The sequence below is a fragment of the Nerophis lumbriciformis genome, linkage group LG13, assembly GCF_033978685.3.
Source record: "Nerophis lumbriciformis linkage group LG13, RoL_Nlum_v2.1, whole genome shotgun sequence".
Lineage (NCBI taxonomy): Eukaryota > Metazoa > Chordata > Actinopteri > Syngnathiformes > Syngnathidae > Nerophis > Nerophis lumbriciformis.
In genome coordinates, this window is record NC_084560.2 from 32537921 (window position 1) to 32552920 (window position 15000).

At 43.0% G+C, this 15000-nt stretch overlaps 1 protein-coding gene across 2 annotated transcripts in view; it reads right to left on the reverse strand.

Annotated features, from left to right (window-relative positions):
• Window positions 1-15000, reverse strand: part of il1rapl1a (interleukin 1 receptor accessory protein-like 1a) — a 907971-nt gene that overhangs the window by 201411 nt on the left and 691560 nt on the right. For both annotated transcript variants that reach the window (XM_072914508.1, XM_072914507.1), the window contains exon 8: window positions 4551-4625. In XM_072914508.1, the coding sequence (XP_072770609.1) occupies window positions 4551-4625 (75 nt within the window). The remainder of the gene's footprint in view (window positions 1-4550; window positions 4626-15000) is intronic.

Sequence of the window (15000 nt, forward strand, 5' to 3'; positions counted from 1 at the left end):
TCCAGCATGTAATACTAAATAAATATAGTGCTTTATATCCCCATGATTGCATTGCAATTCTATTAAGTCAAATATTATAGTTATATCTCACATTTAGCTTACCTAGCAGGAATGTTTGGTATGAACTCTCTTGGACGCAATTAAGAAATTTCCCATTCCTACATTCCGAATGGCCATGAAGTGAAAACACGAGGGACAATCACATTAGTTCAAGCGTCTCTCGGTGCTCACTTCTATTCGCTCTCTCCGTCACCAGGCGCCTCCAAGGCCGATTGGCGATGCTACATCACACTTAGCCAGACGCACACAAGGACAGGCTGGTTCCAGTGTGCGGAACAAACCGCTGCCAGGGCACTGACCGATGGTAGACCTTCTGTACTTTTACTCACATTGATATACACAGTGTGACGGTACATGTATTCCGATTTTTTGGAGGAGTAGGATTGTACAGTGTTTACTTTCCCAAAAAAAAGTTAGGTTATATTAAATGGAGACAAGTCAAGCACTAGGACCATAAGACCGCCCACAAGCTCATCGATTGGCTCTGACGCTTTTTTGCCAGTTGGACTTGAGTTTGTGTTCGTGTGCCATTTTTAAGTTGTTAACATGTTAACAGTCTTTATCTAGCCATGGTGCCAAGGAGAAGCCTGCATATTCCAAAACTGCAACAAAACCTTACTTATACAGAGTATATACACATTCACTAATATAGAGAGCAGAGTGTATACACACCCTAATACACAGGGTAGAGTATATAAACACACTAATATCGACTGTAGAGTATATATACACAATAATATAGAGAGTAGAGTATATAATATATACTCTACTCTCCATATTATTGTGTGTATATACTCTAGGTCAGGGGTCGGCAACCTTTACCAGTCAAAGAGCCATTTTGACCAGTTTCACAAATTAAAGAAAACAATGGGAGCCACAAAAATCTTTTGAAATTTAAAATGAAATAACACTGTTTTTTTTTTTGCTTTGTGCTATGTATAAACCAAGGGTCTCAGACACGCGGCCCACATCTTAATATGAAAATTGAATGTTAGTGCGGCCCGCATGTTTTATATGAATGGCGCTTGACAGCGTCATACTTGTCAACCCTCCCGATTTTTCCGGCAGACTACAAATTTCAGAGCAACTGTTCTCTCGAACGTACCGTGATGGTACAGCATTTAGCGCTCACCACAACCAGCGTGCCGACCCAGCCACATGTGGTAAGGGGCTTCTACTTGCTCACGTAAATGACAGCAACGCATACTTGGTCAACAACCACACAGGTTACACTGACGGAGGTGGTATAAAAAACTTTAACACTCTTACTAATAATGCGCCACACTGTGAACCCACACCAAACAAGAATGACAAACACATTTCGGGAGAACATCTTTACCGTAACACAACATAAACACAACAGAACAAATACCCATAATCCCATGCAGCCCTAACTCTTACGGGCTACATTATACACCCCCGCTACCAAACCCCGCCCACCTCAACCGACGCACAGGGGGGGGGGGGGGGGGGGGGGGGGGGGGCTGCATGGGATTCTGGGTATTTGTTCTGTTGTGTTTATGTTGTGTTAAGGTGCAGATGTTCTCCCGAAATGTGTTTGTCATTCTTGTTTGGTTTTGGTTCAAAGTGTGGCGCATTATTAGTAAGAGTGTTAAAGTTGTTTTATATGGCCACCGTCAGTGTAACCTGTGTGGCTGTTGACTAAGTATGCCTTGCTGTCACTTGTGTGTGCAAGCAGAAGATGCATATATCAAGAGGCTGAGCTGGCACGCTGTTTATACAGATTGTAGAGGGCGCTAAATGCTGTACCATCACGGCACGCCCTTATTATTATTGTAAGGGTGAAAATCGGAGAATATTAATCCCGGGAGTTTTCTGCGAGAGGCTCTGAAATCCGGAAGTCTCCCGGGAAAATCGGGGGGGTCGGCAAGTATGCAGCTGAGCCGCATCAGAGTGATCAAAGAGCCGCGGGTTGCCGACCCCTGCTCTAGGTAGAGTATATACACACAATAATATAGAGAGTAGAGTATATAAACACACTAATATAGAAAGTAGAGTACCTACACACACACTAGTATAGAGAGTAGAGTATATAAACACACTAATATAGAGAGTAGAGTATATACACACACTAATATAGAGAGTAGAGTATATACACACACTAGTATAGAAAGTAGAGTACACACACACACTGATATAGAGAGTTGAGTATATACACACCCTAATAAACAGAGTAGAGTATATACACACACTAATACAATGAGTGGCGTATATACACACATGAATATACATAGTACACAGTATATACACACCCTAATATACAGAGTCAAGTATATACACACCCTAATATACGGATCATGGTATATACACACCCTTATATACAGAGTATACACAGTGTAGAGTATACAGACACACTAATATACACAGTAGAGTATACTCACACAGAGTAGAGTATATAAAAACCCTAATACCAAGAGTAGAGTATACTGTATACAGAGTAGAGTATATACACACCCTAAAATACAGAGTAAACACACACTACTATGCAGGAGTAGATTACTGTATACAGAGTAGTGTATACACACACACAGAGTATCAGTGGCGGGCCGTGTGGTTCCCACCTAGGCCTTCAGTGATTACCTCTCAAAATACCATCATTGATGTCACCACATGACCATTGCTGGAAAAATACTATACAGAAACACATTTACGCACTACTGGTCATTGTACATAACGGGTTCTTTTCTGGCGCATTTAAAAAATCAATAAACCCGCATCAGCAATCAAAACATATCTTATGTGGTACTGTCAAAATTAAAATTGCAAAGAACATATTGAACGTGAAAAAAAATCAAGAAATAAAATATCTGAACTCACAATCTGTAGAACCCCCCAAAAAAAAAAAAAAAAAAAAGTGGTGGTCTTACAAGATGTAGCACACTACTATACAGGAGTAGAGTACTGTATACAGAGTAGTGTATACACACACTACTATGCAGGAGTAGAGTACTGTGTACAGCAGAGTTTTTCAACCACTGTGCCGCGGCACACTGGTGTGAGATATTGTCCGGTGTGCCGTGGGAAATTATGCAACTTCACCTAATTGGTCCAAAAAATATTTTTTTGCAAATCAATAATTAGAATCTGCAAATAATGTGCCGTTGCTTAGTGTCTGTACTGTGTAAAACTCGGCAGGGTAACCACGTAATACTCCATGTCAGTAGGTGGCAGTGGGTAGTTAATTGCTTTGTAAAAGTCGTAAAGTGTCGGGTGAGACGAGGATGGTTTGTTGTGATCCCAATATGCAGACCACATCGGGAGGCAGTGTGCAAGTAAAAAAGGTATGTAATGCTTAAACCAAAAATTAACAAAAGGGAAAGGCAATGGCTATGCAAAACGAAAGTAAAACTGAACTGGCTACAAAGTAAACAGAAACAGAACGCTGGACGACAGCAAAAACTTACTGCTTCCACAAAGTACGTCCGTTCTTGACATGACAATCAACAATGTCCACACAAATAAATTTGCTAACACAAACCAGGTGCGCGGAATAGCTCTCAAAGGAAGACATGAAACCGCTACAGGAAAACACCAACAAAACAGGAAGGGCCACCAAAATAACAGCGCAAGACAAGAACTAAAGCACTACACACAGGAAAACACTAACAAACTCAAAATAAGGCATGACGAGCTGGTGAAGTTACTTTTTTTTTTAACGTTTTCTGCTGGTGGTGTGCCTCCGGATTTTTTAAATGAGAAAAATGTGCCTTGCCTCAAAAAAGGTTGAAAAACACTGGTGTACAGAGTGGTGTATACACACACTACAGGAAGCTTTGCATGAACAGTTTGCACAGCAGCCACATTTCGTCAGCGCAATCAAGACGGACGGCGAACAATCCAAACAGCAGAAGGTGGTGCAATGGTGCAGCCTGTTCATGTATGGCTGAGAGGCTGTCACTTCATCAACTGCAGCAATTTCTCACTCTTGATCAGCCAGCTGTGGAGCCTGGTCTACCTGCTCTGCACGCCCATCGTGAGCCGGGAGACAAAAAGCTTACCTGGCGGTGAATCACGGTCTTTGTCTAGAAGACAATCACCGCCTTCTCATCCCCCCCCCGCCCACCCATCTGTCATCGTCTTTCCGGACCTCTCCATCTTGTGTGATCTGACACCATTCACAAGAAAAGAGAGGCCATGCGCACGCCGGCTCGTGCCCAGAATGAAGCGTGCCGATGCTCATGCATGAGCACGCCTGGCCTGTTTTGACACCGCCTCCCGAACATGTCGGAGAAGACAAACAACAGCGTCGAGCAGCGGACGCCTCTCCATGTGGCGCACCGGCTTACGGGCGCCATATGGGATCGCCATTGTTGACAAAACAGCACAGGGGCCATTCGCACGGACGGACATTCCCGCTGCTTTTGCGTTCCCCAGTAAAAAAAAAACGCTGATGTCAAATCTGGACCCCGGGAGAGGATTTAGGGAAGTCCGTCATGTACCGGCGGAACAAATCCGCGAGTGGCTCTTACCTAGCTGCAGCTCCATGTTGTTAATCTTGTTTTCCGAAGGGAACAGGATCTTCGGAGGCTTGTCGGTCAAAGGGGCTGAAAAAGAAGACAGGAGACGGCGTTTAATACCGTGACAAAAACTTACAGCGGTGGCAAAATGTGGCGCTCATGTTCCTCATGGCCCGCTCGACTCTCCCCACACAGCTTACATCGGGGGTGTCAAACGTTCGTGGGCCCGATCCGGCCCACGAACAGGTTTTATCCGACCCGCGAGATGAGTTTGCAAAGTATAAAAAATGAGCTGACATTTTTGAATGAAATAAAATGTGTCCACTGGATGTCGCAACAGCAATTCCTTGTTTACCTTTTAGAGAGGGCGGAGCTACACTATATTGCCAAAAGTATTTGGCCACCTGCTTTGACTCACATATGAACTTGAAGTGCCATCCCATTCCTAACCCATAGGGTTCAATATGACGTCGGTCCACCTTTTGCAGCTATTACAGCTTCAACTCTTCTGGGAAGGCTGTCCACAAGGTTGCGGAGTGTGTTTATAGGAATTTTCCACCATTCTTCCAAAAGCGCATTGGTGAGTTCACACACTGATGTTGGTCGAGAAGGCCTGGCTCTCAGTCGCTGTTCTAATTCATCCCAAAGGTGTTCTATCGGGTTCAGGTCAGGACTCTGTGCAGGCCAGTCAAGTTCATCCACACCAGACTCTGTCATCCATGTCTTTATGGACCTTGCTTTGTGCACTGGTGCACAGTCATGTTGGAAGAGGAAGGGGCCCGCTCCCAGACTCGTCCATCAGATTGCCAGATGGAAAAGCGTGATTCATCACTCCAGAGAAGGCGTCTCCACTGCTCTAGAGTCCAGTGGCGACGTGCTTCACACCACTACATCCGACACTTTGCATTGGACTTGGTGATGTATGGCTTAGATCATAGGTGTCAAACTCTGGCCCGCGGACCAAATTTGGCCCACCGTGTAATTTCACTTGGCCCTTGAGGCGATATCAAATTAACACTAAAACTGGCCCGCCGATCCACCCCGGAGTCTTCCAAACGCCAGCCATACTTCATCAACAGCGATACAGGTTACACTGAGGGTAGCCGAATAAAAATCTTTAACACTGTTAGAAATATACGCCACACTGTGAATACACACCAAACCAGAACCCTTTGCAGCACTAACTCTTCCGGGACGCTACAAGGTGTGTGTGTGTGCTGCAAAGGATTCTGGGTATTTGTTCTGTTGTGTTTATGTTGTGTTACGGTGCGGATGTGCTCCCGAAATGTGTTTGTCATTCTTGTTTGGTGTGGATTCACAGTGTGGCGTATATTTCTAACAGTGTTAAAGTTTTTTATACTGGCACCCTCAGTGTAACCTGTATGGCTGTTGACGAAGTATGCGTTGCATTCGCTCATGTGTGTGCGTACAGAAGCCGCACATATCTTGTGACTGGGTCTGAACGATGTTAGAATGGATGAAAAGCGGACGTGACGATAGCTCGTAGAGTACGTTAAAGGTTAATTTGTTCAACATTGGCCTGCGGCTTTGTTCAGTTTTAAATTTTGGCCCACTCTGTATTTGAGTTTGACACCCCTGGCTTAGATGCAGCTGATCGGCCATGGAAACCCATTCAACAAAGCTCTCTGCGTACTGTACGTGGGCTAATTGGAAGGTCACATGAAGTTTGGAACTCTGTAGCAACCGACTGTGCAGAAAGTCGGCGACCTCTTTGCACTATGCGCTTCAGCATCCGCTGACCCCTTTCTGTCAGTTTACGTGGCCTACCACTTGGTGGCTGAGTTGCTGTTGTTCCCAAACTCTTCCATTTTCTTATAATAAAGCCGACAGTTGACTTTGGAATATTTAGGAGCGAGGAAATACTTTTGGCAATATAGTGTATGTGCCGTGTTAAGACAGAGACAACACGTCCGTGTCTGGACACTACATACATACGATGCTTATTAGTGATAGTATACAAAATGTGGATCGTTACGTTAATGCCTTGGTTGTCAAAGATGTTGTTGCTAATGTAACCTGTGACATTTAAACACCAAAAAATTATTTTAATAATCGGTACATTTGGTGTTGTACTTATGACTGTGGGGACACATTTTCTGGGCGCACATAAACATTCTGAAATAATATGTATCCCCTTCTAACTTCACGTGAGATTAATGAAATGAGTCCAAATTCACAAGTTTTGTTGTAGATGATGCTACATATGTAAAGAATAACCATATATATAGTTAGTACAATTAGATATGTTAGAATGTTACATGTTAGAACAATTTCCCTTGTGGATCATTAAAGTTTGTCAAAGTCTAAGTCTAAGTCTATGTCAGTTGAGGAAAATGAGTAAATTACATTAATAACATCTTGTGATTTAATTTTGATATTAGTATAATTTCATATTTTGATAGATTACAACAATAACACTAATGGGAGCATTTTAAAACTCTGACAGACTCAAATCCACCAATTATTGTCACATCATTTATTCAGAGAGTATAAATAACGACAAATAAAGATAGAATACTATTAACCGCAACTTGTAAGTTTAAAAAAACCCAAAAAACATTATGGTTTTGTACATTTCCAGACTGTGCTTTGTCTTTTTTTAAACAATGAAAACAATCTGAAGTTTTCTTTATTTATAAGTTATCATGCCATGATTTTACCAGTCCAGCCCACTTGGGAATAGATTTTCCTCCATGTGGTCCTTAGACAATATATATATATATATATATATATATATATATATATATATATATATATATATATATATATATATATATATATATATATATACATATATATGTATATACATATATATATATATACATATATATATATATACAAATATATATACATATATACATATATGTATACATATATACATATATATATATATACATATATACATATATGTATACATATATACATATATATATACATATATATACATATATATGTATATACATATATATATACATATATATAAATATATAGTCGAGGTTACTGTGGTAATATCTATCTGTCTATCTATCTATATATACATATATATACATATATATATATATACATATATATATATATATATATATATATATATACATATATATATATATATATATATATATATATATATATATATATATATATATATATATATATATATATATATATACGTATGTATGAAATATGGCACACTTAAAATGCTTTAACCACAACAAAACACAATTAAAATAACATCAATTCAATTTAGATTCAAGGATAATTTGTTTTGTTTTTATGTCCTTATTAATAACAAATAATTTTTCTTTTTGCACAAATTCCTTGTAACCACAAAGGGACCACAACCGTCACAAAGCGTCCTCTCCAAGAATGCTAAATCGTACTTCGGAGGTGCTGCTTCCATCGTGGGAATAGCGAGCAACAAGCGCTTCTTTATTGTTGTTAAAAGCAATTGTGTGTTCTGTGGAGAAGGTCACGCTCTTAAAGGGCCGGGGGTTAAAGAACATAAAGAGCTCTTCGTGTATGTACAAGACTGAGCGCTTAGTGGCGGGAGAAACAAGGTTGAGTCTATGTTTGGACGTCATTACGGTCACTCTGTTCGTTTGATGATATTGTAATGATAAAGCTTTAGTTCATGTCCAACATGCTGCATATAGTTTCATTAAACAACATGTTTACATTTGCATTATTCAACATGTCTGAGTAGGAGTAGGGGAAAACAAAGCTTATTTTATAACACTTTATCTCTGCCTGTTTACTTCTTTTGTTTACATGAAACCATTTTCTAACAGGGAAAGAAATGATTAGGTGTAAAACTGCCGGAAACACCGATTAATACAAGTACATTTTAGGGTAAATTATATCAGGTATCGGATAAATAATTTTCATGATTCTTAATTTCTTCTTTTTTCGTTTTTCACCCATTGGAGCAAGTCAATTCCATGAGTGGTATTTGGCTGAGTTAAACAAATAGGAAACAAACATGCTTTTTATTGGACAGCAACAATTAGTACATTTACTGATTTTTAAAATGCCAAACTAACTGATTAAATACCGTATTTTTCGGACTATAAGTCGCAGTGTTTTTCATAATTTGACTCATACTCAGGAGCGACTTATGTGTGAAATTATTAACACATTAGCGTAAAATATCAAATAATATTATTTTGCTCATTCAAGTAAGAGACTAGACGTATAAGATTTCATGGGATTTAGCGATTAGGAGTGACAGATTGTTTGGTAAACGTATAGCATGTTCTATATGTTATAGTTATTTGAATGACTCTTACCATAATATGTTACGTTAACATACCAGGCACGTTCTCAGTTGGTTATTTATGCCTCATATAATGTACACTTATTCAGCCTGTTGTTCACTATTCTTTATTTATTTTAAATTGCCTTTCAAATGTCTATTCTTGGTGTTGGCTTTTATCAATTAAATTTCCCCCAAAAATGCGACTTATACTCCAGTGCGACTAATATATGTTTTTTTCCTTCTTTATTATGCATTTTCGGCCGGTGCGACTTATACTCCAGAGCGACTTATAATCCGAAACATACGGTACTCTAATATCACTTTTGCTGAATTGAAGTAAATGTAAGCTATTCAGGGTGAATGATATCAGGTAATGGATAAATAATATTCATTTTTGTCTTTTCTCGTCGCAGCAAGTCAAACACAAGAGTGATTTTTGGCTTAGATTAACAAATAGGAAAAACAATTAAAAAAATTCGAACAGCAACAATTCATACTTTTGTATGTAATTATTTAAAGTTTGAAAAAAAACCAACTGCTGCTAATGTTGGAAATGCCGGAACGTGAAACCAAACAAAATTATTTCTCATATCACTTTTGCTGGATTTAAAAAGGTAAGATAGGCTCCAGTGACCCCCCGCAACCCCGAAAGGGACAAACGGTAGAAAATGATTGGGATAACTTGATCACAATATGAGCTACATTAAAAATATACACATGATTAAAACATCATTATGTAATAGATAGATACATAAACATTGTAAATGTAAGTAAATACAAGATATTCAGGGTAAATTATATCAGGTATCAGACAAATAAAATTCAACATTCCTTTTTGTTTTTGTTTTTCGGCTTTTTCCGTCGCAGCTAGTCAATTCCGTGAGTGACATTTGGCTTTGTTTAATAAATAAGACAAAAAACTAAAAACATGTTTTTATGGGACTGAAACAACGAGTACTTTTAGTATGCAGTTCCTCAAAGTTTTGGAGGAAAAAAAGGCAGCTCATGTTTGAAATGCCGTAATATGAAGCCAAACTGAAATCCCTTGTGCGGAATTTAAACATGGTATTGTACCCATTTTCGTAATAACAATACATCAACATTGTGAATGTAAACATAGGATATTCAGGGTAAATTATATTCTTTAATCCTTTTTTCTTAGTTTTTTGTTTTTTCTCGTGGCAGCAAGTCAAAACCATGAGTGATTTTCGGCTTAGTTAAACAAACACTGGAAAAAAACAAAAACATGTTTTGCACCCGTATATGTACTAACAACACACAAACATTTTAAATGTGAGTAAATCCCACCCTGCTTGGCACTCAGCATCAAAGGTTGGAATTGGGGGTTAAATCACCAAAAATGATTCCCGGGCACGGCCACTGCTGCTGCTCACTGCTCCCCTCACCTCCCAGGGAGTGATCAAGGGTGATGGGTCAAATGCAGAGAATAATTTTGCCACACCTAGTGTGTGTGTGACAAACATTTAACTTTAAATTAAATATAGGTTTTTCAAAGTAAATGATATAAGGTATAGGATAAATTAAATTACTTATTTCTTAGTTTTTTGGCTTTTCTTGTCGCAGCAAGTCAAACACAAGAGTGATTTTTGGCTTGGATTAACAAATAGAAAAAATAAAAAATAAAATGAAAAAATTGGACAGCAACAATTCATACTTTTGTATGTAATTCTTTAAAGTTTTTGGAAAAAACAAAGACTACTAATGTTCGAAATGCCAAACAAAATTATTTGTAATATCATTTTTGCTGGCTTTAAAAAGGTATTGTGATAATAACTTGGTAACAATATGAGCAACATTAAAACTAAATTAAAACAATCAGTATGCAATAGATGTATACATAAATATTGTAAATATAAGTAAATACAAGATATTCAGGGTGAATGATATCAGGTATCAGACAAATCATATTCAACATTCCTGTTTTCTTTGTTTTTCGGCTTTTCCCGTCACAGCAAGTCAATCCCATGAGTGATATTTGGCTTTCTTTAAGAAATGAGAAAACAACTAAAAACATGTTTTTATTGCACTGTAGCAACGAGTACTTTTAGTATGCCGTTCTGCTCATGTTTGAAATGCCGTAATATGAAGCCAAACTGAATCAATCAATCAATGTTTCACCCCCCGCAATCAATCAAGCGGGGGGTGTATATTGCAGCGTCCCAGAAGAGTTAGTGCTGCAAGGGGTTCTGGGTATTTGTTCTGTTGTGTTTATATTGTGTTACGGTGCGGATGTTCTCCCGAAATGTATTTGTCATTCTGGTTTGGTGTGGGTTCATAGTGTGGCGCATATTTGTAACAGTGTTAAAGTTGTTTATACGGCCACCCTCAGTGTGACCTGTATGGCTGTTGACCAAGTATGCTTGGCAATTCACTTGTGTGTGTGAAAAGCCGTAGGTATTATGTGATTGGGCCAGCACACAAAGGCAGTGCCTTTCAGGTTTATTGGCGCTCTGTACTTCTCCCTACGTCCGTGTACCACTCCATACAGCGGCGTTTTAAAAAGTCTTGAATTTTACTTTTTGAAACCGATACCGATAATTTCCGATATTACATTTTAAAGCATTTATCGGCCGATAATATCGGCAGCCCGATATTATCGGACATCTCTACTTGATAACAATATGAGCTACTTTAAAAGTATACACATGATTAAAAAAATCAATATGTAATCGATAGATACATAAATATTGTAAATAAATACAAGATATTCAGGGTAAATGATATCCATCCATCCATCCATCCATCTTCCTCCGCTTATCCGAGGTCGGGTCGCGGGGGCAGCAGCTTAAGCAGGGAAGCCCAGACTTCCCTCTCCCCAGCCACTTCGTCCAGCTCTTCCTGTGGGACCCCGAGGCGTTCCCAGGCCAGCCGGGAGACATAGTCTTCCCAACGTGTCCTGGGTCTTCCCCGCGGCATCCTACCGGTGGGACGTGCCCTAAACACCTCCCTAGGGAGGCGTTCGGGTGGCATCCTGACCAGATGCCCGAACCACCTCATCTGGCTCCTCTCGGTGTGGAGGAGCAGCGGCTTTACTTTGAGCTCCTCCCGGATGGCAGAGCTTCTCACCCTATCTCTAAGGGAGAGCCCCGCCACCCGGCGGAGGAAACTCATTTCGGCCGCTTGTACCCGTGATCTTGTCCTTTCGGTCATAACCCAAAGCTCATGACCATAGGTGAGGATGGGAACGTAGATCGACCGGTAAATTGAGAGCTTTGCCTTCCGGCTCAGCTCCTTCTTCACCACAACGGATCGATACAGCGTCCGCATTACTGAAGACGCCGCACCGATCTGCCTGTCGATCTCACGATCCACTCTTCCCCCACTCGTGAACAAGACTCCGAGGTACTTGAACTCCTCCACTTGGGGCAAGATCTCCTCCCCAACCCGGAGATGGCACTCCACCCTTTTCCGGGCGAGAACCATGGACTCGGACTTGGAGGTGCTGATTCTCATCCCAGTCGCTTCACACTCAGCTGCGAACCGATCCAGTGAGAGCTGAAGATCCTGGCCAGATGAAGCCATCAGGACCACATCATCTGCAAAAAGCAGAGACCTAATCCTGCAGCCACCAAACCAGATCCCCTCAACGCCTTGACTGCGCCTAGAAATTCTGTCCATAAAAGTTATGAACAGAATCGGTGACAAAGGGCAGCCTTGGCGGAGTCCAACCCTCACTGGAAACGTGTCCGACTTACTACCGGCAATGCGGACCAAGCTCTGGCACTGATCATACAGGGAGCGGACTGCCACAATCAGACAGTCCGATACCCCGTACTCTCTGAGCACTCCCCACAGGACTTCCCGAGGGACACGGTCGAATGCCTTCTCCAAGTCCACAAAACACATGTAGACTGGTTGGGCAAACTCCCATGCACCCTCAAGGACCCTGCCGAGAGTATAGAGCTGGTCCACAGTTCCACGACCAGGACGAAAACCACACTGTTCCTCCTGAATCCGAGGTTCAACTATCCGGCGTAGCCTCCTCTCCAGTACACCTGAATAGACCTTACCGGGAAGGCTGAGGAGTGTGATCCCACGATAGTTAGAACACACCCTCCGGTTCCCCTTCTTAAAGAGAGGAACCACCACCCCGGTCTGCCAATCCAGAGGTACCGCCCCCGATGTCCACGCGATGCTGCAGAGTCTTGTCAACCAAGACAGCCCCACAGCATCCAGAGCCTTAAGGAACTCCGGGCGGATCTCATCTACCCCCGGGGCCTTGCCACCGAGGTGCTTTTTAACTACCTCAGCAACCTCAGCCCCAGAAATAGGAGAGCCCACCACAGACTCCCCAGGCACTGCTTCCTCATAGGAAGACGTGTTGGTGGGATTGAGGAGGTCTTCGAAGTATTCCCTCCACCGATCCACAACATCCGCAGTCGAGGTCAGCAGAACACCATCCTCTCCATACACGGTGTTGATAGTGCACTGCTTCCCCTTCCTGAGGCGGCGAATGGTGGACCAGAATTGCTTCGAAGCCGTCCGGAAGTCGTTTTCCATGGCCTCACCGAACTCCTCCCATGTCCGAGTTTTTGCCTCTGCGACCGCTGAAGCCTGTCGGTACTTGTCCGCTGCCTCAGGAGTCCTATGAGCCAAAAGAACCCGATAGGACTCCTTCTTCAGCTTGACGGCATCCCTCACCGCCGGTGTCCACCAACGGGTTCTAGGATTACCGCCACGACAAGCACCAACTACCTTGCGGCCACAGCTCCAATCAGCCGCCTCGACAATAGAGGCGCGGAACATGGTCCATTCGGACTCAATGTCCAGCACCTCCCTCGTGACATGTTCAAAGTTCTTCCGGAGGTGGGAATTGAAACTCTCTCTGACAGGAGACTCTGCCAGACGTTCCCAGCAAACCCTCACAATGCGTTTGGGCCTGCCAGGTCTGTCCGGCATCCTCCCCCACCATCGCAGCCAACTCACCACCAGGTGGTGATCGGTAGAAAGCTCCGCCCCTCTCTTCACCCGAGTGTCCAAAACATGAGGCCGCAAATCCGATGACACAACTACAAAGTCGATCATGGAACTGCGGCCTAGGGTGTCCTGGTGCCAAGTGCACATATGGACACCATTATGTTTGAACATGGTGTTTGTTATTGACAATCTGTGACGAGCACAAAAGTCCAATAACAAAACACCACTCGGATTCAGATCCGGGCGGCCATTCTTCCCAATCACGCCTCTCCAGGTTTCACTGTCGCTGCCCACATGAGCATTGAAGTCTCCCAGTAGAACGAGGGAATCACCCGGGGGCGCACTCTCAAGTACTCCCTCGAGTGAATCCAAAAAGGGTGGGTACTCTGAGCTGCGGTTTGGCGCATAAGCGCAAACCACAGTCAGGACCCGTTCCCCCACCCGAAGGCAGAGGGAAGCTACCCTCTCGTCCACCGGGTTGAACTCCAATGTGCAGGCTCTGAGCCGGGGGGAAACAAGAATTGCCACCCCAGCCCGTCGCCTCTCACTGCCGGCAACGCCAGAGTGGAAGAGAGTCCAGCCCCTCTCGAGAGAACTGGTTCCAGAGCCCTTGCTGTGCGTCGAAGTGAGTCCGACTATATCTAGCCGGAACTTCTCCACCTCGCGCACTAGCTCAGGCTCCTTCCCCCCCAGCGAGGTGACGTTCCACGTCCCAAGAGCTAGCTTCTGTAGCCGAGGATCGGACCGCCAAGTGCCCTGCCTTCGGCTGCCGCCCAGCTCACATCGCACCCGACCTCTATGACCCCTGCTATGGGTGGTGAGCCGATTGGAGGGGGGACCCACGTTGCCTCTTCGGGCTGTGCCCGGCCGGGCCCCATGGGGGCAGGCCCGGCCACCAGGCGCTCGCCATCGTGCCCCACCTCCGGGCCTGGCTCCAGAGGGGGGCCCCGGTGACCCGCGTCCGGGCGAGGGAAATCTGGGTTCCTTGTCAGTGTTCCTCATAGAGATCTTCGAGCTGCTCTTTGTCTGATCCCTCACCTAGGACCAGTTTGCCTTGGGAGACCCTACCAGGGGGCATAAAGCCCCCGGACAACATAGCTCCTAGGATCATTGGAACACGCAAACTCCTCTACCACGTTAAGGTGGCAGCTCAGAGAGGAGTGAAATGATATCAGGTATCAGACAAATCATATTCAACATTCCTCTTTTCTTTGTTTTACGGCTTTTCCCGTCACAGCAAGTCATTCC